The sequence below is a fragment of the Nannospalax galili genome, unplaced genomic scaffold (genome assembly GCF_000622305.1).
Source record: "Nannospalax galili isolate Female #2095 unplaced genomic scaffold, S.galili_v1.0 scaffold745, whole genome shotgun sequence".
NCBI classification, from domain to species: domain Eukaryota; kingdom Metazoa; phylum Chordata; class Mammalia; order Rodentia; family Spalacidae; genus Nannospalax; species Nannospalax galili.
In genome coordinates, this window is record NW_008353359.1 from 1,142,786 (window position 1) to 1,168,191 (window position 25,406).

Below are 25,406 nucleotides of genomic sequence, written 5' to 3' on the forward strand. Positions count from 1 at the left end.
TAGTTACGGGGTGTCAATAGTTTCTCAACTATAATAGGATATCTTCTTTTTATTTCTAGTCTTTTTTGAGACATGATTTCCCTGTAGACTTAGCTGACCTGGAACCCACTATATAAACCAGGCTGGCATCAATGTCACAGAGATCCACCTGCCTCTGCCTAGAGAGCGCTGATATTAAAGCCTTGTGCCTCTGTCCCAACTCACGTAGGACTTCTTACCCATTTCCCTAATTCTATGCTGGGATTGTTTTCTGGTTTGAGCTTGCATAGGACTTGTGCATGTTGTCACCCTTGATGAAAGTTCATATGACCAACCTCCCAGTGGCCCGAAACACTCTGTATTCTTGTGGTTATCAACCATCTCTGACTCTTAAAATCGTTCTACCCCACTTCTGCAATGATCCCTGAGCCTTGGGTGGCAGATGTTTGATATAGGTGTCATGTTCAGGGATAAGCACTCTGCAGACTCTTTTTTCTCTGTACTTTTGTCAATTGTGCCTTTCTGGGTTCATCACCATCATTGTATGAGGAAGCTTCCTGGTGAAGGTTGAGACATGCATTAATATTCCCCTCCCCAACCCCGGTTCACTATGTTCTCTGAGCCTTAGGTGTTCAGGTTGCATTGTAGATGTGTCACTTGGTATGGCTATCTCACAGACACTCTGTAATAGTCTCCATCTGTTGAACAATGAAGCTTCCTTGATGAGTTTTGTGGGGTATACTTGGCCTTAAATATAAGGATTCATATCTGGAATACAGTAAGATTTTATTTTAGTCTAGGGGCGTGACAAAAATAGCTTTTTCTCTATGTCCTCTACAGTCATGTGTATTTGGCAGTGTTTACGGTACCACACGTTAGTTTCCAACTGTTGAGCTGGCCTTACATCCAATTAGACAGCTGTTGAATACCCCCAAGATGAAAGTGCCACTACTGTACCAGTAGAGATTTGCTTGGTTGGCCATTGTTGTGGTTCATAGATTTTATAGCTGGATGGAATCATTAACTGGTTTTCTTCCTTGGTAGTTTGCATAGTGTTTTCTGATATGATAAGAACTAGTCTTCAGGGAAGAGGCTTCCAGATCACTTTCAGCTCAATTTACTCCAAGACTTGTGTTTGAAGAATGCCCTGTCTTCAGCAATAGGCTCTTACCTTCAACTTCTAGGAGGCATCAAGGACTGTGGTACTAGCCTGTAGTATTTTGGCATTGTCTTGGACTACACTGTCCAACAAATCAAAGGGAAGTTTTCCCTGCCTGGCACAGTGTATTTGTGATCTCTCTCTCTCTCTCTCTCTCTCTCTCTCTCTCTCTCTCTCTCATTAGCCTTGTGAACAAATACTTTTTCCTCTGCTTTTTTCATATTACCTAAGCATTACTTTCCTCTCCCATCTTTCCCCTGTATAACACTCCCTAATCACTCCTCAGTAGCCCAATTTTCCCCATTTCCTCTTGACAGCACCAGTTTCCTAATCCCTCTTCTCAAATTCCTTTTGCTCCTTTGCCCCCATGATTCCTTTCCATTGTCCTGGCTCCTACAGTTGTCAGGATCTATACTCATACCTAAGGCTTTGGAGCTAAGATCCACAGATGAGAACATTCTTGTTTTTCTGAGACTGTGTTACTTCAGTTACAACAATTTCAAGCTCAATCTGTTTACCTGCAAATTTTATGATTTTGTTTTTCTTTCCTGCTGAGTAGATAGATTAATTGTACCACATTTTCATTATCTGTTCATTGGTTGAAGAACATGTGGGTTGTGTGCTTTTCCTAGCTACCATGAAAAGAGCAGCAGCAAACATGGCCAAGTAAGTATCTCTGTAGTAGGTTACTGAGTCCTTTGGGTAGGTATATGCTTAGGAGTGGTATAACTGGGTCATATGGTAAATTTATTTTCAGCATTTTAAGAGTTCTCCACATGGATTTCCACAGTGGTTGAACAACTTTGCAATCCCACTGTCAATGAGTTAGGGTTTGCTTCTCCCAACATCCTGGCCAGAATTTACTGTAATTTTTTTTCTGTAAATTTAACCGTTCTTACTGTGGTAAAATGAAATATTAAGGTAGTTTTGATTTGCATTTTCCTAATTACTAGGAATGTTGAACACTTTTAAAAGTATTTCTTAACCATTTAATTCTTCTTTTGAGACTCTCTGTTCAGATTCATAGCCATTTCTTTAAATTGGATCATTTGTTTTCCTGTTTCATTTTTTTTGAGTTCTCTATAAATTCTGGATATTAATCTTCTATCAGGTATATGGTAAAGATTTTCTCCCAGTCTATGGGTTTCCTTTGGTTGTTTGCTGTAGAGAAGTATTTTAGTTTAATGAGGTCTGATTTGTCAACTGTTGACCTTAAATTCTGATCAGATGAAGTCTGATTTAGTAGAAAGTCCTTTCCTTGTGTCTTTGTCTTATATGGTACAGCCTGTGATTTCTTTTAAGCATCTGCATTTCAATTTTTATATTGAGGTCTTTGATCCATTTCGATTTTATTTTGTGTGGAATGATAGTTAAGGGTTTAGTTTCATTGATAGGTAGGGATCCAGTTTTGCCAGCACCCTTTATTGAAGATGCTCTCATTCCTCCAGTGTGCATTCTGGGCACTTTGTCTGATATCAGGTGGCTGAAATTGTGTGCATTTATGTGTCAGTCCTCTATTTTGTTCTGTTGATCTACATGTCTGTTGATGACTGTAGCTCTGTAATAATGTTTGAAATATGGCATGGTAAGCCCTTTAGCATAGGTCTTTGTGCTCAGGATTGCTTTGATAATCCCAGGTATTTTGTAATTTCATAAGGTTTTTCTATTTCTGTGAAAATATCATGGGGATTTTGATTATTATTCCACTGAAACTATAAATTGCTTTGATAGGATGTTCTCTTTCACACTATTAATTCCACCAAACCATGAACACTAGCAGTATTATATTTCTTTGTGTCTTCTGAAGTCTCTTTCTTCAAAGATTTCAAGTTTAGAGGTCATTAACATCATTGGTTACATAGGTTATGTTTATTCCTAGATGTTTTGAGGATATTTTGAATGGAAGGTTTTCCATAATCTCATTTTCTGATTGCTTATTGATATATAGAAAGACTAGTGACTTTTACAAATTGATTTTGTACCCTGACACTTTGTTGAAAGTGCTGTTCACTTTTTAAAATGTCCGGGTAGCATTTTTTTTAGGATCTCTTATATATAATATATCACCAAATAGAAATAATTTAAGCTTTTTATCCAATTAGTATTCCCCTAATTACTGTCCTTGTCTCTCTGGATAGAGTTTCAAGCACTATATTGAAAATACTTGGTAATAGCTAACAACTTTCTCTAATAATTGACTTTAAAGGGAATGTTTTCAGTTTTTCTCCACTTATAATGATTTTGGCAGTGTTTTGTTGTATATAGCCTTAATTAGGTTTGGGTAAATTTCCTCCAGTCCATTTAACTCTAGTACTCTTATCATGAATGCATGTTAATTTTTGGAAAAGGCCTCTCTATGTATATTGAGATGGTCATGTGATTTTTGTCTTTAACTCAATTTATATGAATTGTCATGTTAATTTACTTAAATATATTGATCCATCCCTATATCTCTGTGATGCGAACCTGATCTTGGTAGTTGTTGATCTTTTGGATAGTTGGGTATGATGTACAAGTTATTTTATTAAGGATGTTTTTCATTTATGTTTATTTGAGCTATGGGACAATAGTTTTTTTTTTTTTTCTTTTCTTATGTTCTTCTTTCTTTACCTGACTTGGGCATTAGAGCAATATTGGATTCATGGAAGGAGTTTGGATGTACCTCTGACTCTATCTTTTTAAATAATTTAAGCAGTATTGCTTCTAGATCTTCTTTGAATATCTGGGAAAATTTTCCCTCTAGACCTGGGCTTTGTATTACTGTTTTAATTTCTTTATTTGTTATACATCAGTTAAATTGTTGAAATAGTCTTAACTTTGGTGGTTCTACCTAATTGAGAGTCATCCATTTCTTTTATATTTTCTGACTTAACAGAATATAGTTTTTTTTAAGTATTCCCTAATAATGTTCTGGATCTTTATGGTGTCTGTTGTGATTATTTGCCTTTTATCTCTGATTTTGTTAATTCAGATATGCTTCTTTTACAGGACAGGGGTTGGGGTAACTTGGCTAGTGATCTATCTTGTTTTTCTTTCTTAAAGGACCAACTCAGGTTGAGCAATTTTGGTCATGGTTTCTTTGTTTCTGTTTCACTGACTTCTGCTCTGATTTTTATTATTTCTGGTGGGTTTTTATTATTCTGCTGGGAATGTTTTGTTCTTGTCTTTTTAGATTCTTTAGTTATACCATTAAGTCATTTACTTTTGTATTTTTCCCATGTAGGTAATTAGAACCGTAAACTCCCCTCTTAGGACTGCTTTTAATGTGTCCCAGATGTTTCGTTGTGTTGTGTTATCTTTTTCATTTAGTTCCAGGAACACTTTTATTTCTTTCTTGATTTTTCTCTTTGACCATTCATCATTCAGGAGTGTGTTGTTAAATCTTCATGAGTTGCTATAGTTACTAGCACTTCCTTTACTGTTGATTTCAAGCTTTATTGCATTGTGGTCCAATACAATACATTGAATTTGTTCCATCTTCTAGTATTTTTGAAGTTTCTTTTGTGACCCAGTATATGTTCTATTTTAGAGAAATTTCCATGGGCTTCTGAGCAGAAAGTTTATTCTGGGTGCTAGGGAGGAATATTCTGTGTTCATCTCTTAGGTCCATTTGATTTATGATATCATTAATTCACATGTCATTTTGTTGATTCTTTGTCAAGATGTCCTGTCTATTGGGGAAAGTGGAGTATAGAAGTCACCTACTATTACTGAGTTGTGTGGTTAAACCATGCCTTGAAGTCAAGTAGAACTCTTTTAATGAAATTGGGCTCACCAGAATTTCTTGCATATATGTTCATAATTGTAATGTTTCCTTGGCTGATTTTTCCTTGATCAGAATGCAGTGACCTTTTGTATCGCTTCTGATTAATTTTACTCTAGTGTCTATTTTGTCACATAGTCATATAGCAATGCCTGCCTGTTTCTTAGTGACATTTGCTTAAAATATTTTGTCTACTCTAAGGTGGTGGCTAGCCTTGAAAGTAAGATGAATTTCTTCTATCAACAAATAGGTGGATTGTTTCTTAATCTATTCAACTAGCCTGTGTCTTTTCACTTGTGAGTTGAGACCAGGAATGTTTGTGCTGGTTTGATGGAGAATGTCCTTTATAGGCTCCAAGCATTTGGATATTGTGTCCCTAGTTGGTGGTGCTGTTTGGGGATATTTAGAAGATATGACCTTCCTTAAGGAAGCATGCCACTAGGGGCGGATTTTGAGAGTGTTTAAGACTTGAAGTATTGCCTGTCTCTCTCTGCCTCCTGTGCCTGCTTGAAAATGTAATCATTTCTTCTCTGCTACCATCCTTTCCCGCCATTATGACTCTCCTCTGGAACTGTAAGCCAAACAAATTCTTCCTTCTATAAGTTGCCATGGATGTGGTGTCTTAACTAATACAGTATTTAAATTTATTAATAAAAATTTTTATTGGTTGCTGTCATTTTATTTTCTGTTTCTGTTCTTAGTTCTATTTTGTGTTTCCAAAAGTATGCTTTCAGTGTTTTTCTGCTCTGGATGTTCTTGGTTATGGTCATTCCTTTCTTCAGCCCTTTGTATTGCTTTATGTATTCTCTGTAGGGCTGGTTACTGAACATGATTTCTTTAGCCTATCTGTATCATGGAAGATTTTTCTTTCTCCTTCAACTATAATAGAGAATTTTGCTGAATAAAATAGTCTAGGCTGGCATTGGTGATAGAGAATTTTGCTGAAATAAATAGTCCGGACTGGCATCTGTGATCATTTAGATCTTGGAATACTTTGTTCCTGGCTCTTCTGTCTTTTATAATTTTCATTGAAAAGTAGCTTTAATTTTAATGGGTTATCCTTTATAAGTAATTTCTTGCTTTTCTCTTGCAGCTTTCCGTACTCTCTCTTTGTTCTGTACATTCAGGGTTTTCACTGTGATATCCTATTGGGAGTTTGTGCTCTAGTCTAGGCTATTTAGTGTTTTTTATGCCTCTTGTATCTTTATGGGTATGTCTTTCCTTAATTTAGGGGAGCTTTCTTCTTTAATCCTGAAGATCCGGTCAATGCCATTGGCCTGAGATTGTTCTGCCTGCTCTCTGTTTGTGATGGATAGATTTGGTGTTTTCATCATATCCCACGTTTCCTGCATAGTCCATTCCTGTGGTTTACAATAATTTTCATATTCTTTGCTTGAAGAGTTCAGTCCTATAATTTTATCATCTCATCTTAATATTCTGTTTTTCATTTGATTCATTCTGATGGTGAGGCTTTCTCTTGTCATTTCAAATTAGCTTACTGAGTTATTCAGTTACATCATCCCCTTAACATGTGTTTCCTTCAAGAAGCCTATCTTTTTCATAAACTCGCTTTTCAAGTCCTGAATATCTTTGTCATTTCATGCAGCCATGTGCTTGTATTTTCTTCAGCTTCAGTCGGGAGGCTGTTTGTATCCTCATTGAGTTCTCTGAGTTGTTTGCTTGAGTGCTCTTTAAACTCATTGAATTCTTTGATCTTGTTTATGATCTGTTTCTTTAAAGTCTGTGTCCTGGGTTCTACTGGGTAGTTCTCACAGTACAACACTTCCATAGGACTGCTGGGATTTGTTGGGGGTACATTATCTTGTTTTTTTTTTTACATCATTTGTGTTTATGCATTGTTGGCATAAGAACTCAATTTGTTGATTGCATGTCTGCTATGAAATTCTAGCCTTCCTTTGTTAAGTCTTTGTTCTGTTTTTCTTGTTGATATAACTTGGTTTCTTTCTGATCACGTATGTGTGGTTAGTTAGTCTGTACCTCAGGTTCTCACATTTAAACATAATTGTAGGGATGGTATGATTTCAGGCAGTTTAGTTGCAAGTTCTCTGTCTGGGCTAAAGGGCACAGGCCCATGTTGGAAAGATGGGGGGCAAAAGGACAAGTTCGGATTTGGAAATCAGCGGTGCTGAATGGGGCTGGTTCCGGTGCAGAGGTGAGGACCTAGTTGGTGGGATTTGACTTACATACCAATCTAGTCAAGGGCTCTCTGACAGGCAGAAGAAACCTAGGACCCAGGCAGGACAGTAGGGCACTTATATGAGTTTTAAATGCCACATTCAATCTAATTAACTCCACAATAGTGAAAGAGGAGCTTCACACAGTATTTATTTAAATATATATTTTATTTTCCTTTACAAAAATTTAAATTACATTCTTGTCCATTTTTTTTTCCTTTTCATATCTGGTCCCGTAACCAAGCACTGCTGTGATATTCTTGGTTATGTACCTAACTGGGACGATTGTTTAGCATGTGCTTTCATACACAGAAATATAATACTAAGGAAATGGGGATGGGTCTGTTCCCATCATGCATCCGCTCCTCTCTTCATCCACTCACGCAGGTAGAGTTCTCTCTGGTAACTTAGCGTTCAGAATGTCTCTACCTTCAAAAGTGCAAAAGTGCTTGTTGGCCAACACAGAATAAATTAGCCAGAAAATTGAAATATACATATATCTTGTGCCTGGAGTCCTAAGTAAGAATTGCCACAATGGATTGCATTCCTATAATGATTTGAGTTGAATGTCACATTCAAACTTTGTGTATATTATCAATATTTTTGAGAAATTAGAATTTCATATTAAATTGTCATTAAATGTTGGATGTCTCTGGAAAGATTTCTAAATAAATAAGTTCTATGTGAGTGCTACCTACCAAGAAGTAATTATACAAACTTATTTAAATTCTGCCCTGGTGCTCACTGGATTTGCTGTTCTTAGCTTCTATAGTTTTTTGGCTAAAAGCTGAATTTTGAGGGTATTAAAAACAATGATATATGATTGTGTCTTTCTAGGGAGGTGCAGAGCATAACATTCCAGTTGTCATTTCCAAAATCTCCAAGGAGCAAAGAGGTAAGATGCTCAGCTATCTGTTTAGTGGTCAATCCCCTAAAAGTCATTGGTATGTGCCTGGCTCCATTGGTTACCCAGTCTCAAAGAGGAAGAGGCTTAACTTGATTCTCTAGTTCCCTGGAATCTCTCCATAAGACAGAGCCTTGCACAGATTGGGAAAACGTATGAAAGTTAATATTCCAAATTACCATATGTGCATTCAAGACCAAACACTTTCTCAATTGTAGGAAACACATAGTAAAACAATCCCAGCTAGCACAGACAACACTAGATACATTTCTTTTCCAATTTTCATGTGCAGTTTGACTCAATTAGCCCTTCTTGTGAGGCTTTGTTTATAAAAATGATAAATATACAAATCAAGGGCTGCATTGTCTATGATCTGTGAAACAACATAATGTTTCCATAAAGGCTGGAACAGATGGATATTCTTTATCTAGACTTCAGAGACAACATATAATAAATGTATAAAGGAAATTGGTCACTCATCCATAAGAGTGGCTAGATTTGAACTACTGAGTTCTGCGTAAGTTCAGAAATAGTAGAATCAAATAGGAATATCCTTGATTTTTCAGTAATTAATGAGGGATAAGTCATAGTACTACTTTGAGTTTCTATTCTTTATGGATCTTTTAAAATGCTAACAATATGAAACACTTAAATTTTTATTTTGTTATGTTTTCACCAATTAAAATTAAGTCTCATTTGTCTGAATACACACACACCCACACACACACACACACACACACACACGCATACACGTAACAATAATTAAAGAAGAGTTCACAAAAAGTGGGAGCATATCAGAGAGGGGATGTGAGACAATTTTGTGATGAAAAGAAAGAATTAAAATTATGTAAATACAGTATTCATGTAGGAAGTTCTCAGAAATAATATACATAATATTAACATGTGATCAATTTTTCTTCTTTTTCACAGCGGAACTTTCTGGACTACTCTTCATTGGAGACGCCATTCTACAGGTATATGTCCAAGTATCATCTATGTTGACCTAAATATAAAGCCAGTCTGCACTGTGCCATGTGGATCAAGGCTGTTCTTTTTATTGCAGATAAATGGGATTAATGTGAGAAAATGCAGACATGAAGAAGTGGTGAGCTTCCTTTTTCCTAATGTCGTAATTTTCCAAAATGAAATAAGGATTTTATGAATTTCCGAAGCTGTCATCTCACTAATTATAGAGGTACAAAATGTTCCAGGATGCTACAACATTTTCAAGGGGTCTCCTAATTGAATTTTTTCTGCTTAGAAATAGATTTATAAATACTATCGTGATACCTACCCAATAATCTCTAATGAAATATCTAATTTTCATAATGGTTGAAAGTTTATAAACAAAGAATTAATTTCTTTAAAATTTTAAACTTTAGTGTTACGGACAAATGGAAAATCATATAATGATAGTCTCTCTCTCTCTCTCTCTCTCTCTCTCTCTCTCTCTCTCTCTCGTGTGTGTGTGCGCGTGTGTGCGCGCACACACGTGTGTGTTTGTACATGAAAGAGAGAAACAAGGAAGAGTGATGAGAGGAGACAGAGCTGAAGGATTTAGAAAAATGTTCATTTTGATATTTACTTGATTCTTTCCAAATACTTAGAACAAATTTAGGTAATGTAATTCAGTGAGTTTTGAAGGGCACAGAAAATTAGACTTTAGTAACTGTTATAAAAAGTTCAGTTGTAGGTGGCTTCTAATCTACACATTTTAGGAAGGTTCATGAGCCTGTTGTGTATGATGGAATGACACTGAAATGATACAGAAAGAAATACACATTTCTTTTTTTTTTCTTTACAAATATAATCAACATGGATTTATTTTAATATACATTGTAAGGGCTTAAGCAGACTTAATTTTAAAAACTGAAATAAAACAAAAGTAACCATAGTTAAAGATGCAGAGTCATTATCTGATCCAGGAAAGAACAGATCATCTAAGGAAAAACCAAAATGGGCATAGACCAGAGGCTGCTTGCCTTGGCTCATAGCTCTTGACTGGAGACCTGCTCTGAGTAGGTTTCTTTTCTTTTTTTTGCTTCTTTTTTGAAACAGGGTGTCCCTGTAGCCCCAGCTGTTGTGGAACTCGCTATGTAGGCCAGGCTGGCCTTGAACTCACAAAGATCCACCTGCCTCTGCCTCCGAGTGCTGGGATTAGGAGGCATGCGCCACCACGCCCAGAAGGTTTCTTTTTTTTTAATTGTTTATTTAATAACCACATGATTAGAAGAAGCATTTCATCACAGCATTAACATGTTCAATAACAATTTCCAGAGCAAAGGTGCATCTCTTTCAAAATTGGCTGTAAATATTTAGGTTCACAGTTGAATTCATACAGCTATACAGTAGTGAACTCAGTATAAACCCTATAAGACATAAAATTGAATGAAGTTTTAACTTTAAAAAAGATCTCCATTTCATTTTAAAAATACTGAGTTCACTACTGTATAGCTGTATGAATTCAACTGTATTGTTAAATATTTACAGCCAATTTTGAAAGAGATGCACCTTTGCTCTGGAAATTGTTATTAGTCACAGTCAGTTACATTTGGATCATCAGCATCCGAATATAGATATAAAATCATCAGGTAGATTTTAATGGTAATGTTGAAATCTCTACTAATTAACATGAAGCGTATTTTTATGCTTCTTTCTCAAATACGTCGGGTTTTCTTTAATTTGTTGATTTTTTTTGTGTACATCATACAGAACATCCTAAACAATCTTATTCATCTATATACCCACTTCCCAATTGGCAGGCACCCTTGCATAGCCTCCTACTCCACTGGAGAGCAAGGTGGATGTGATGTCCTCCAGGCAGGCCGCTTGCCCTTGAGGATATCCAGGCACGTTAGGTTGCATGTTGACGTTAGAGTGGTGGCAGGTATGAAGACATATCTGTGCATGCTAGTGAGCATGGCTACTGGGGAACTCTAGAGAGGGTTTATACCTCAGGTCTTCAGAAACTGTGCCAGCTGCTCCATGGATGGTCCCTGTCCATTTGAAAGGTTGTCACCGGACATCATGAGGCCCATCAGCTCCTGCTGTAGACTCTTGCCCACACAGGGCTCAGCTCCTTTGTGGACAGTGGCCAGCATCGCTGGCCGAGACTAGGGTGTGGTCTGGCAGGAAATCCAGACAGCTCCTGGCTGGGAGACACCACCAGCACAAGAGTCACTGCACCTGCAGAAATACACATTTCCTGTTAGATGTTTTGAGAAATGTTGCTTATGATTGATTGATCACCATGGAGACCTCACTAAATTTTAGTACTAGTTTCTGTGGAAGAGATAAGGAAGACATTATTTTAAAAAAAAATTTTTTTTTGGTCTTGTGGAGACAGGGTCTCCCTGTAGCCCCAGCTCTCCTGGAACTCTCTATGTAGACCAGGGTGGCCTTGAACTCACAGAGATCCACCTGCCTCTGCCTCCAGAGTGCTGGGATTAAAGGTGTGTGCCACCATGCCAGGCTATTTTTAAAATATTATACTCAAGGATGAAAAGAAAAAATAGAACGCTGTGTCTTTTCACCACACAGTTCTAGCTCGTTTCGAGTTTTGATGTACTGCTCTTCTGTTAACATACTGATTCATTTACATATTTTGAATCTCAGAGAGGAGCCCTCAAGTATCTGCGAAAAGCAAGTTTCCCAAGTAGTGTTGCTCAGAGGTCTTCATTATTGTTCACTAGTATTGAGCTATTGCCTTTGTAATCACCAGAACTGATTTGGGCCATCCTTTTGCTACTGTGTTGAAAATCCTATAAAATGTACAGTACAAGTACCAAATTACCCACCAAACTTCACAGAGCAAGGTAGTATTTCAGAGGAGAGTTTTCCATGTTTGAGCTCTCTAAAGACCGCCGTGTAACTTTTAGATATGTCACGTACATGTGGAGACTTTTTTCTTTTTTCAAATACCAAACAATTTTCAACTCATTATCCAGAAAGTAAAAACAAAGCATGTCCTCTTTTAGTAAGGTGTGGTGGCGCACGCCTTTGATCCCAGCACTTGGGGAGGCAGAGGCAGGCAGATCTCTGTGAGTTCAAGGCCAGCTTGGTCTACATAGTGAGTTCCAGGACAGCTGGAGCTACAGGGAGACCCTGTCTCAAAAATACAAAAAAATAAAATAAAATAAAACCAAAAACCCAAAAACAAAGCACGTCCTCTTTTAAAGCCACATGCTATTAGTTGGAATCATGTTTGCAATTTGCTGTTCAGAAACAGGCAACATGCTCGTACAAACTGTGCTAGAGCTTTGATTAAACATATTAGCATGGCAGGAAGGATTAGAATGCACTAATAACACCACTTAGGATAGTATGCACTCTGATTTTAAGGAAAGAAATTAAAGATTGTATTGGTAATTATATATAGCTAATCATAGTAAACATGTTTTTGGAGAAGCTTAACCCTACTGGCTTTAAAATATAGGTACTAATATTGTCATCTAATTCTAATCTTTGGCTTTTCAAAAGCATGTGGCGATTTTTGCCCTCACTTCTCTAAGACCTATATAAATGTCATTACCACCTCAGAGAAACTGAGGTGTTAATTACATGTTTGAGAATGAACTTATAGTTGCTGAAACAAACGCTCAAAGGATGTAAGTACTTTTGAAATCACATGCTCAATACAATTTCCTTATGGAGCTCCAAATTCAGACATAAATTAAAGAGGCAGGATGGCATGGCATTTTGAATGCAACTTTTCTTTCATTCTCTTACATCATTAGAACTTTCTAATTCAGCCTCCAATCTGCTTCATCCTCTAAAGGATTCAGTGGAGTAATCGCCATTTCTATGTTGGAGTTGCAAGCTTGGATTTATGTAGAAGTGTAGCCTGTCTTTTCTACTTAGAATTCTTTAGCCAAATACTTATAGTTTCTTGACATATGTGCATTTGCCTTTATTTGGTACAAGTTTGGGTCTTCACACAATACCTAGAGACTTCTTTGTACAGAAGCCTGGAAGGAGGAAGCACGTGTATAAATCCTCAATAAAGTGCTTGCTTACTATGCGTTTCAGATGCATAAACTTACTGTGTCCGTACTCTGTAACTCATCAGCAAGAATGAATTAATGAGAATGTTTGAAACATGCAGTTCTCTGAGCCCATATCAGATCATCAAGAACAGTTTTGCCCACCTGCTGGGCCTCTCCATGTTCACCCTGAGTAGGCAGTGCTGGGTCAGTGTTGGGCATTCACAGTACAGAGGCAGGGAGATAAAAACTGCCACAAGATTTCGAAGCTCCCTACATAGATTCCAGTCAGGAATCAAAGTAAGCACTCATGACAAGGATACAGGGTAGACACTGACCTTGGGAGAATGAGGCCCTTGTTCATCTTAGCATGACTTGTTTGTTTGTGATGCGAACATGATTTGCAATCATCACATGATTTGTGATGTGAACAAGTTTTGCCCCAAGATTCTTAAAGTCCCTAATGTTCCAAGATTTTCTTTTCAAGGAGAACTGCGTGTATTCCCCTTGCTGTGCTAAAGCTGGTGCTGCCTTCCCATGATTGAACCAGATTAAACTGATTAATCCCAGATTAAACTGATTGTCATCCTCATATCCAGCTCTCCACAGGTATCTTTTGCTTAACCAGAAAACTGATCACACACCAAAAATTTGTTGAGTGGCACCATGTCCACTGTGCTGAAACCGAGCTCTTTATGTGATAAGATTGCAAAACAACATTATATGGCTCATACCTGATGTCAGATGGAAGTTTTTGTTTAGAAATTAATAATTAAGAAACTATGTAGAACACTGGAGAAAAATTTTAAGGTAAGGCAACATGACAAGAATGATGATTTACAGTGGATGACAGCATAAAACAGAGGTGATCTCTTTACTCCTAATAGTTATAAATAGAAAGATACCTACATAGCAAAGACCAAATACTAAGAATCAAGATTTAGCTGAAACAAACAACAGTATATTGATTAAAAATAGTCCTGGCTCTAAATAGAGAAGCTATTCACATAACTGAGATTTTCATGTAATAAAACTTTTAAAATTAGCAAATCATTATTACACAGAGTCAAATGAATGGTTGTGTAAATGAATCCAGAAATTTCTTGTAAATAAATATTTCTGGTTTAAAATTTATGAATTTCCAAAGAGAGTTCATCTGCTTTTTTCCAGTGGGTTTTAGAATGAGAAAATATGAGATAATTTGACATGTCAGCAATTTACATTTTGAGTCTAAATTTTTGATTTAGCAAAATTCTAAAATATGCTAAAATAATTATATCTCTTATGTAGGCAGAATAAAGTAATTAAAATACCCCAAGTATCAGCAAGAATGATAAGTAAGACATGATTTGAACACACATTTCATTTTAGACCATGACAAGAAGATTAGCCTGTCATTCAGCCTCACAACTTGTATTAGCTGCTGACATTGCTCACAATTTAAAAAATGATTTTGAGCAGTGATCGATTAATAGCTTCTTGAAAATTCAAACCACCGTGGTCACTTTTTAATTAAATCCCACCAAGGAATGTCATCTGTGAAATCATTTAACTTTTAATAGTTTCCATTGGGTTGGGAAACATTAAATGCAAAGATACAAAGGTCAGAAAAGCAGCTCCTACTGTCTGATTTTGAAACGAAAGGTCCAGATTTTCAACTTCCTCATTTAGATACTTAAAATCCCTCAGTATCCATAGTAATTCCTTTCTTTGCAACTGTGTCAATCCTCATTAGGGTCTGATTTAGAAATTCCCAAGCAACCCTTTAATGGCTTGCCTGTTTTCTTTTCTTAGTACTGATTTTCATCAAATTCATATTTGTAGTCTTACTGTTTGGACAAGGTAAACAATATACCTCAAAGACCCAAGCATGAAACCTCTGTAACAATGGGAGAAATTCAGGCTTTTTTTTCTTCATTATTTTATTCTTTGGAAATTTCATACACATATTATAGTTCATTATGGCCACACTCCACCCTCCCTCATCCTTCTCCTACCCCCACCAAATCATCTTCCCTTTACCACCACCAAGACCCCATCCCAATTTAATATGTTTTTGCTTTACTTTTGGTAAAGACACACACAGACAATTAAAACAGAAAATAAACCTTTTTCAAAAGGAAGTAAATGAAGTGAGTGCCATGCTCATCCTTCGTGCTCAGACATAACTAATGAGATGTGGACCTCAGGTGGGGCAGTGCGTTTGGAAGTCCCATCCAATGCTGGGCTCTCCTAGCAGGTGTTCTTTGAGACTTGTGGAATTATTGGTTCTGAAGTTGGGTGATGAAAGTGACTATTGAAAGTAATTTGGATAGATTATTGGCTATGATTCCCAGGATCAGAGAGATGGGAATCAAAATGTGAGAAAAACCTTCAAGGTGTGTTTACGCTCCATGTATCCATAGGCATCCATATAAAGAGTAGGGTGCCAGGTGACATTAATGCAGAAAGGTAGTCATTGTATTTCTTTTGTTCTTCTTTTTAATGATGTCTGGAATCCCTAAAACAGCTCTTGAAGAAATGTGCCAAAGAAATGTTCACCCAGGAGCTGGAGAGATGGCTTAGTGGTTAAGAGCATTTGCTGCTCTTGCAGAGGACCTAGGTTTGGTTCCCAGCAGACACATGACAACTAACAACTGTCTGTAGCTCCACTTTCAGGGGATCTGATGCCCTCTTCTGAACTCTACAAGCAGTGCACAGATGGTTGCATGTACATACATGTAGGCAAAATACTCATACACATAAAATAAAAATGAATACACTTAAAATGTTTTAAAATGAAATATTCGTTTTACTTCTCAGCAGTCCTAGGGATACATACACCTTGTGGTTCTATTTTCGTTATAATAACAGAATAGCAAAAAATGCATCTGATCCCTTCAAAATTAATTATCAAAAGATAACTTTAAAATCTTGTTGTAAAAGTGCAATTTTAAGAACTCAGTGCAGATTTGGGATAAAATGAAATGATTTTACATCTCTTTCCTAGAGGATATAAATACGATGATATATCATTTTAACTTAAAAATCCAAAGAAAAGGAGAAAGGATAGTCAGAAAGTGTTGCTGGTATTTTTGTTTGAAAATAGCAAGTAAACAAGTGGGAACTGTGAAGGAATCTGAGGAAGCTGAGGGAAGCCAGTGTCCACTTCTTCCTATGCAGACCTCAGATTTGAGATGGCAAGGCAGTTAAGAGGCAGAGTTGAGAGGGGAGAAAAAGGACATTGACCAGAGTCTAGTTTCGGAGGCACAGTCAAGGGCATGCATGAGCTTCTGTACTAAGATACACTGAGGTGTGTGTTCTGGACTGTGAGCTGGGCTGCCTCTCCCCCTCTGGATCTTTCAGAATACGAGTGAAATTTACTTTGCCTGTTTTCCTACCGAGAGGCTAGATTATTTCTGAGCAAAACAGATATAAAAGAAATAACCCTCGGATAATCCACTGGGGCTTTGTCAGTACCAGTAGGGTTCTCACTAATATCACCACCATGGAGCTCAACTGCAGATAAACTGCATCCTGCTACCCAGTTGTCAATCTCAGTTCAGTGCCTCACTCTTCACTGCTCCAAAGGATCATCCACATTTGAAGAAAATCACCCACATCAAAGGCAAAGTTTGGAACACAGAGAAGAACATGGGAAGGAACAGGCAGATTTAGGAAAATAAGATTTAGTACTACATTTTAGCTGCACATGAAATTTTTTTTTTTTGTCTTTTTGAGACAGGGTCTCCCTGTAGCCCCAGCTGTCAACTCACTGAGATCTGCCTGCCTCTGCCTCCCAGGGGCTGGGACTACAGGCATGCGCCACCACACCCAGCTTGAAAGTTATTTTATAAATGAAATTACATCAGAATTTTGTATATAAAGTGAATATGTGGAGAATAACGAACACGGGGTATTAAGTTTTGATAGCAACATTAGAACCAGTTGTGAATACAGCAGTGTAAAACAAGTCAGGACTTCTCAAATGGGAGTAAGGAACACATGCCCCCAGAAACAGGAATGAAGAGGCATCCTCGGGAGAATCTCTTCAGCAAGTCTTATGTCAGAACAGTAGAAATGAGGAAGAGAACACCTGAAATAAATTTAAGAGTCATTGTCAAAAGATTAGTAAGAAGCATACGTCCATTTGGAGGAGTAACTTTCAAATAGAAACAACATGCCAGGTAACAGAAAATGAGAAGAAACTGTGGGTACAAGTTGTGTATCCTGAGAGGCACATCATGTTGTGGTTCTGATTTGCATTTTCCTCTTCCCTGGAGACCTAAATATCCTTTGGGTTTATTAGACATTCTTGTGCACCTTTTTAAATTTTGCTGACTTCCTATTTATTTTTAAGAGTTTTTTGCATATTCTGGTTACAATCCAGACATACTCTTTGCAAATTAATTTCCTCAGTCTGTGGCTTGTCTCTTCATTTTCTTTATGACATCATCTGAAACTCAATGATTTTGATTGACATGAAAGTCTAATTTGTATATCCCTTCTATTGTTTCTTTTTTTGGTGTTCTTTTCTAACATCAGGCATGAGAGTTTGCTTCTATGTTTTACACTAAAGGCTTAGTAGTTTTGCTCTAATATGATCATTTGCGGTCAACGTTGAATCAACGTTTGAACATGGCATGAGATACAGTATGGTGGGAACCAAGTGTCCCAGGATGATCAGTCAAAAAATCGATTAGTTTCCATTAAACTGCCTTGAGATCCTGATTGGAAGCAAAATACTCTAACATGAGCTTCCTTTTCTAGTCTTAATTCTTTTGCATTAATTGTTTTGCATATGCTTATATGAATATCACATTATTGATTATTGTAATTTTGCAGTAACTTAGGCTCCCTCAGTTGGAAGACAGAGGAACTATGGTCCATGTGAGTACACAAGCCTCTCCTATGCGCGTGTCAGTTCCTGCAGTCCTGTCACATCCCTGTGTTCCATTGCCTCCTCCCAAGCTGGCCCAGAAACCCACCAACAGATGGCGCCATCCTCGCCATTCATTTACTGTATTGTTCAAATCAAGGATCATATGCCCCAGGATCAGAGCTCTTGAGTCCATCACCAGAAGAAACACACACCAAGGCAAATCATGTCTCTTACTGCGGCAGAGCAGGGTTCTTTCTACACAGTTCCCTTTGCCCGTACACAGCTCCTTCATTTCTATGGCTGCTGTCCTTTCCCAGAACAATGCTGCTTCTAAAATTAGTGGTGCAAATCGAATCTCTGTATTTCATAATATCTCTCAAACATAAATACATCTTTTAATATTTTTTTAAATACTCATGTATCGATTCACACTTTGACAGTAAATTCAGCCAGGTTTAACAATGCATGCCCTGGCCATTACCCTTTCAAACAGAATCATTTCACTGACCTAGAACTCCCTCTGTGCCTTATCTCCCTTCCTTCCGCATCAGCAATCCTCTGGAAGCCCATGGACCACTTTCCTGTCTGTAGCTTTGCCTTTACCAGAATGCTTTATCCCAGCAACAGTACGAGACGCAGGCTTTCAGACTGGCTTCTTCCACTCAGCAAAGTGCGTTTAAGACTGATCTTTCCTGGATTTATAGCTTTCCATGTCTGGACTGAAAGCTCATTTTAAAAAATGATTGTTGAGTAATGTTCCATTGGATTCATGAATCTTAACTTCTTTAACCGCAGTCTGCCTCATGTCTGACACTGGTGAGCTGCTCTTTATTTTCAGTATTCTGGAATGTCACCAACTTACTGATCTTCAAAGGAATAAGCATTTAGTTTTATTGATTTTCCTTCTGGTTTGTGCTTGTTTCGCACTTTATTTCCACTGCACTTCTGTTACTTTTCTTTTTCATTGTGTCTTGATAGCTCTTTAGCTTGAATCACTGATTTTTAAACTGTTAATTCTTAATACTTGTACTTAGTAGTACTAACTTCTGAGCTTTGCTTTCCACAAACTTTTGTAAACTGTAATTTGATTCCTACTTGGTTAAAACTATTTTGATATTTTTCTATTAACTTATTCTTTGAATTGTATGTTCTACAAAACAGTCTTGTTTAATCTCTAAATATTTAGAGATGCTCCAGCTACCTTCCAGGCACAAGTTTTTGGTTAAATTCCTTTTTTCCTGAAAATATACAAAAACATACTTTGTATGACTACTACTTTTTATAAAATTGTTTAACTTTTTCTGGCATGTGGTGTAAGTGCCCTTGTTAACTTCCAGTATGAACTTGGGAGGGATACGTGCTACTCTTTCTTTGTGTGCAGTATTCTGGTTTTGGTTTGCGGTTTTCTTTTATGAGACAGGGTATCCCTGGAATTCCACCTAGCAGTCCTGAACTCCTTATGTAACTAGGCTGGTTTCATTTTTTTCTTGTTTACTTGATTTTTGGTTTTGGGTGTTTTTGACAGGGTCTCCTATGTGCATTATTCTATTGAAAACAAAAAAAGAAAAAAGTACTGTAAATTATTTAAAAGATAATGATGCTTAATTCAGATATAGCCTTTCCAAATTACTACCTGTTGATTCTATAAATATTTGCACACATTTAAAAATATTCTGTTGTTAGTTATTTAGAGATTTTGGCACCATTTGTTAACTAATTTTCCATTAATCATTATGTAATCTCTCTTTTCAATTGTGGTAAATTCCCCTGCTCTGAATTCCCTCTCACATAAAATTAATGTATTTCCTGTCTCTATCTTTGACATCTATCAAAAGCTTTATTAAAAATGTATTTCTTGTTTTTTTTCCCTTTTGCTATTTTTGAGACAGGTCTCCCTGTCTCAAATGCTTACCACACATCTTGCAGCTCAGCACTTCAGGTGATGTAGTCTTCCTTGCTATTTGAGAGTGATTATCCTGCCACTTAAAAGGGACCATCTCTCAGGATACAGAATTCTGTGTTTGTACTTGTTTCTTTCAATATTTTCATCTCTTCTTGATTCATGGGTTTTTCATGAGCAGTCAGTCGGATTTCTAGTCGTTCTCTTTTTGTGAATTATGTCATCTTATTCTCTCTCTCTCTCTCTAATTTTTCTCTCTCTCCCTTTCAGGATATTCTCTTTGTATCTTTCTACATTATGAGTTTCTATAAAACCCATTATTTATCAAAACACATATTAACACGAGATCTTCTGAAAAATATTCCTTGCAGTACAATTTATAGCATCCACAGTGCTGCATAATATATGTGCGTATCGTATTATAATTTGCCACTATAAAGACTGAAATGGTGCGATTCATTCATTACAAAGCAGATGTACCCTGAAGTCTGTTTGGTTCATCCTGTCAGTGTTTCATCTATGGTCATCTAGACACATTGAGTTCAGCCTGTAGCAATACAAGGTATCACGGCAGGAACTCATGCTGAAAGAGGCCTGCCTACCCTATTATGTCCACGAAGGAAAGGACTGAGGAAAGGACTGAGGTTCCAGCACGCCCTTCTAAGGTACACCGTCAATGGCTTCATCTCCTCTAACTAACCTTCACCTCTTGACGGTTCCCCCATCTCCAAAATAGTACTACAGATTTGTAAGTCAGCCTCTAACATATGAGCCCTTGGGGACATTAAAGATACATGCTAGAACAGTAAGTGAGAATTTATAGTCACTAAAGTCCCAACATGGTATGACCACAATTGTACAAAATGCCAAAAAAAAAAAAAAAAAAAAAAAAAAGGAAGAAAGAAAATTTATAGAAGTAGAAGCTAGATTAATGATTAACAGAGGCTGGGGAAAAGAGAACCCCAGAAAGAGAATGATAATGAGTATGGAGTTCTGAAAGGATTGATCAGTGTCTGAACTTAAGTATTGGTGACTGTATACCTCTGTGAATATACAAAACACCTGCTTAGGTACGTACTTTAAGTAAATGAAATTGAGATTTGTGAACTATTTATCAATAAACACATTGCACAAAAGTAAAATACAGTTGTGGGAATCTTTGACATGACACAATGACTATTTCAACTTTTCCCTTCATTTCATTCAGTGGTAAAGTAAAAAGTAAAATAAAATATTTAAATAAATCTTTGACTTAATAAATTACTAGAATACAACTAACATATCTTAAAGATTTGTTTTTAATTTTTTTTAAAGAATTATTTGGGGATCTAGAGAGATGGCTCAGTGGTTAAGAGCATTGACTGTTCCCGCAAAGGACCTGGGACAATACCAAGCACTCCCATGGTGGCTAACAAGCAAACCATCCACACTTCCAGTTCCAGAGGAATTTGATGCCCTCTTCAGACTTCCACAAGCATTGCAGGACACAGATGCACTTAATACATGCAGACAAAACACTTCACACACACACACACACACACACAAATTAAATAAATAAATACTAAATAAATATTTTTATAAAAGAATTATTTATATGCATGTGTGGCTGTGTGTGGGTATTAAACTTTGGTCCTCTGTACCACTACTATAAATTCTTAACTGAGAGCCTTCTCTCCATCCTGGCAACTCATTTTTTTAGTCATTATGAAAACACTTCCACCCCATGAAGGCATCTTCCTTCTGTTAAGCGTTTTGTGGAACCAGATACTCTGCTTCAGGCTCCAGGCCCCACTATCTCCTGGTCAACCACCAATTTTTTCTATGTTTCTCTAATTTTCTCATTTTATGAATACTGTGTGATAGGAATTATACATTTAGTTAATATCAGTGTTCTCTTTTCTTAACTCAGAACTGTCAGGGAATGAAATTTTATGATCACACAAACCCTGGAATTAAATGTTGATGGTGGCTTTACCCATAGTAGCTTACATTGGAAATAACAAAATATCCTCCAATGAGGATGGTTAAATTAACACTGTGGAAGACTGCTAAGATGTAAAAACAAGTGCCCTCTTCACATAGCTCAGATGATTATATAATGATTTAAACTTCTATTAGTGATTCTAGTGGTTTTTAAACTGCGTGATATGGACATACAGGTGAGTTAATGAGTAGCAATGTGAAGCTTTTCTTTCACTGAACAGGAAAAAAAAAAAACAAATAAAGGAGGTTTTCTGAATTCAAAGAAAAATATCAGGTTAATTTTTGACTGTTATGCAGATATACAACAAACTGCAGTTTCCCAGCATTAACTTGGTGACTTCCTGAAATTTTAAGTGTAAATCAGAGTTCTAGGACTAGAGAACATTTTGAGCAAGTAGTTTCATGTAATGGTTTGACAGCTATTCACTGATACAGAAATGATTAGTAAAATCAGTGTGGGAAATTAAAATGATAATAAGTTTTCATAAATATGTCATGATGTCATGTGTATAAGCACATATATTTATATATACAGTTTATAAGATCAAGTTGTACACTGTGTTTATTGCTCAGTATTATATGGGTGGATGAAAATATTCAGAAATTAATTTTTTATTTGAAGTAGCTGGGAGAGGGAAGCAGACTTGAAACAATAATGTGTTTATTTAGACAGGATCTCCCTGTTACCTCAGCTGGCCTGGGACTGGCTATGTAGACCAGACTAGCCTGTATCTCAGAGAGAGATCGTGCCTCTGCTTCCTGAGTGCTGGGAAGAAAGATGTGTGACCACACTTGACTGACTGTGATGTTTGTTCCGTAGGGAAAATTCAATAAAGGATTGAGGAGATGGGATCAATCAGGAAGTAACTGCAGTGTTAACCTACTGACTTATTTTTCTTGGACACAAAATAATGTTTGTTTTCAGGTAAAACCATAAAGTTAATTTCAAAACACAAATTTCTTAACAATTTGAGAAAATATAGGCAATAAATAGTTGACTTCCTTTTTCCTTTTCCATGTGTCTGTCTGTAGTGCGTGTGCACGTGTGTCTTAGTTTCCATGCGTGTGTGGAGTGTACATACACTGTGAACACATGTGTGTGGAGGCCTGAAGCTGAAGTTGCAAGTCTTCCCTCATTGCCCTCCACCGTATTCTTTGAGGCAAGTTCCTTAGTAAACCCAGAGCATACCAAAACAGTGCCTCCAGCTGGTTCCGGGGTTCCCAGTCAGTCTCCATTTCTGAGTGCTGGAATTACAGGCAGGCTGCCAAAGCCAGCTGTCATTTACATGGGTGGTAGTGATCCAAACTTCGGTCTCCATGCATGTGCTTTACTCACTGAGCCTGCCATATCTGAACTAAATTATGAGTAGTCAAATTACATATGTCTAAGAAAAGTTACTGAGTGTTCCTAGTACAGAGAATACCACAAATGGTGTTTATTTTCTACTTTATGAACTTCCATACTTCCTAAATGTCCAGTATAAAATGAATCAAAATACTTTCATAATGACTTCAGACACTCCAAGTCCTAAGGGGCAACAGGAAAGGCACGTGCAGTATATATGCTCCATTCATATGGGATTCATTCCACATGCTAAAAGGTGCTCTTCATAGCCAGCTGTGGTAGTGCATACCACATATGTGTATATATATATATATATATCACTATATACACATATACATACACACATATAGACATATACACACATACACATATATTTATCACCTCCCTAAAGGGAGAATGCATTTTAATTATGAAATAAACATTTTATAGTAATTTACCATATTTGTTAACACTTATCCCTAATATTATTAGATAAATAAAGACATAGATAACTAATTAAATATTTTGATTTGTATGATTGGAAGGTAATAATTCTTCAGCACTTTAATATACTTAGGTATATATTTTAGTTTTCAATTATTTTCCATTATATATCATTTCTTATTAGTATATACACATGTACAAGCTTGGCCATTTATCCATGATCCTAAAACATAGGATCAGATGAAAATGTGTGGCTTTTCCTTGCCCTCTAGCTAGACTTTCAAGGTGAAGTAAATATTTAGCAGTTCATGAGTTATGAAGCAAAGCAGGTGCTAGTTATTTATGCATTCACTTTTCAGATAGCAAATTTGCTGCACCAACATAGACCAAGCTGCTTTTAGGCTGAATATGCATCAGTGACAAAGCAGATTAAGATTCCTGACCTCAGAAGGTTTGCATAACAGTCAGCTGGAAATTCAAATTTGAATATGAAGTGTGTATGTCCCAATCAAAGCTATGACAGTAGTTAAGAGCTCAGAGGAAGTGAGTGTAGATAGGAGAGAGACAGGGAATATCCCGCTGCAGCCAGGGTGATGAGAATAGGCTGCTGGAGTGCAGCTACTGAGGGTGGGAGCACATAGGAGAGTGAGGGCCTTTGCAAGCACTGTGAAAATCTTCAAAGGAGAGAACATGCATAAGTGCGTCAGACAGAGGCTGCAGGGCTGCGGTTACTGAATCACATGATGTGGAAGTTACTGTTGATACTGATAGTCATTCTGTTAGGAGGATGGGGAGGGTCCTGACTGAAATGTCTTCAGGAAGAACAAGAAGAATGAAACAAACAGCAAATTATTAAAGACAGGCTGTTTCCTGAGGTGGGATTTCTTGTCGTTGTTGAGTGGGTTTGGGGGAGTAGTTTAAGATGAGACCTCACTATGTTGCCCTAGCTGGCCTGGAAGTTGCTATATAGACCAGGCAAGTCTCACAATGATCTATCTGCCACTGCTTTTTGAGTGCTGGTAATAAAGGCATGAACCTCTATGCCCGACTTGCTTTCATTTTGCTTTTGTTCATTTGGTTTTCAATACTAAAACTGTGTCTATAATTGAAAATTTAGTCCATTACATACAAAAAATACATGTGTGTGTGTGTGTGTGTGTGTGTGTGATAAATATTTTCATTTTGGTACTGCCAGATAAATCAAACACATTTTTCACTTTTAATCAAGTCAACTATAATCCCAATGAACCAAAATAGAAATTAAGAAGAACTATAACTCTTATTTTTTTCATCTCCACAATGACACAACTGAGTCACTTGCTGACCTCCCATGAACATGCTTTTTTTATGTATCGCCAACTCAACACACAGCTGCTAGGCACTCACTCCTGTTAACGATGCTTCCTTGGTTTTCTAGCACACAAACAACACATGTGAATTCTCTAACTAGGCTTAAACAACTCAAAAATTTAAAATTTATATGGAACTGTTTTCTCTTTGTTTCTCTGTGTGTGCCTCTCTCCCTCTCTTACCATACCCCAGCCTTCTCCAAATTTTGTTGGTTTGTTCTTTGCCAGACTCACAGACACTTGAGAGCCTTCTAGGTATTTTGGCTTGCAGTAGTCTCCCAAGTCTCCTTATGGTTAAGTCCTGATGGAAGCTATTGATTAAAACTCTTCTACCACAGAGGATGTCCCTGAGAAAAAGGTCTGAAGTATTGTGCCTCTACTGTATGCTATACAGAAGTCATTTTCAGTTAGGGAATGCTAATCATGTAAATATTCCCACATTCTCACATAGATAACAGTTCGAGAAAACTGGGAAACAGGATTTTCCTTAAAAATTGGCAAAAAAAAATTATTGAAAAGGACAAGACTCTTAGTTCCCTCAATTCACCGGAAGGAGTCTATAA

The 25,406-nt window shown here is 37.0% G+C and overlaps 1 protein-coding gene across 2 annotated transcripts in view; it reads left to right on the forward strand.

Annotated features, from left to right (window-relative positions):
* The window catches only part of Sntg1 (syntrophin gamma 1), a 910,195-nt gene that overhangs the window by 553,806 nt on the left and 330,983 nt on the right, over positions 1-25,406 (forward strand). For both annotated transcript variants that reach the window (XM_008850594.1, XM_008850595.1), the window contains exons 6-8: positions 7,934-7,991; positions 8,931-8,974; positions 9,064-9,105. In XM_008850594.1, coding sequence (XP_008848816.1) covers positions 7,934-7,991; positions 8,931-8,974; positions 9,064-9,105 — 144 coding nt within the window. The remainder of the gene's footprint in view (positions 1-7,933; positions 7,992-8,930; positions 8,975-9,063; positions 9,106-25,406) is intronic.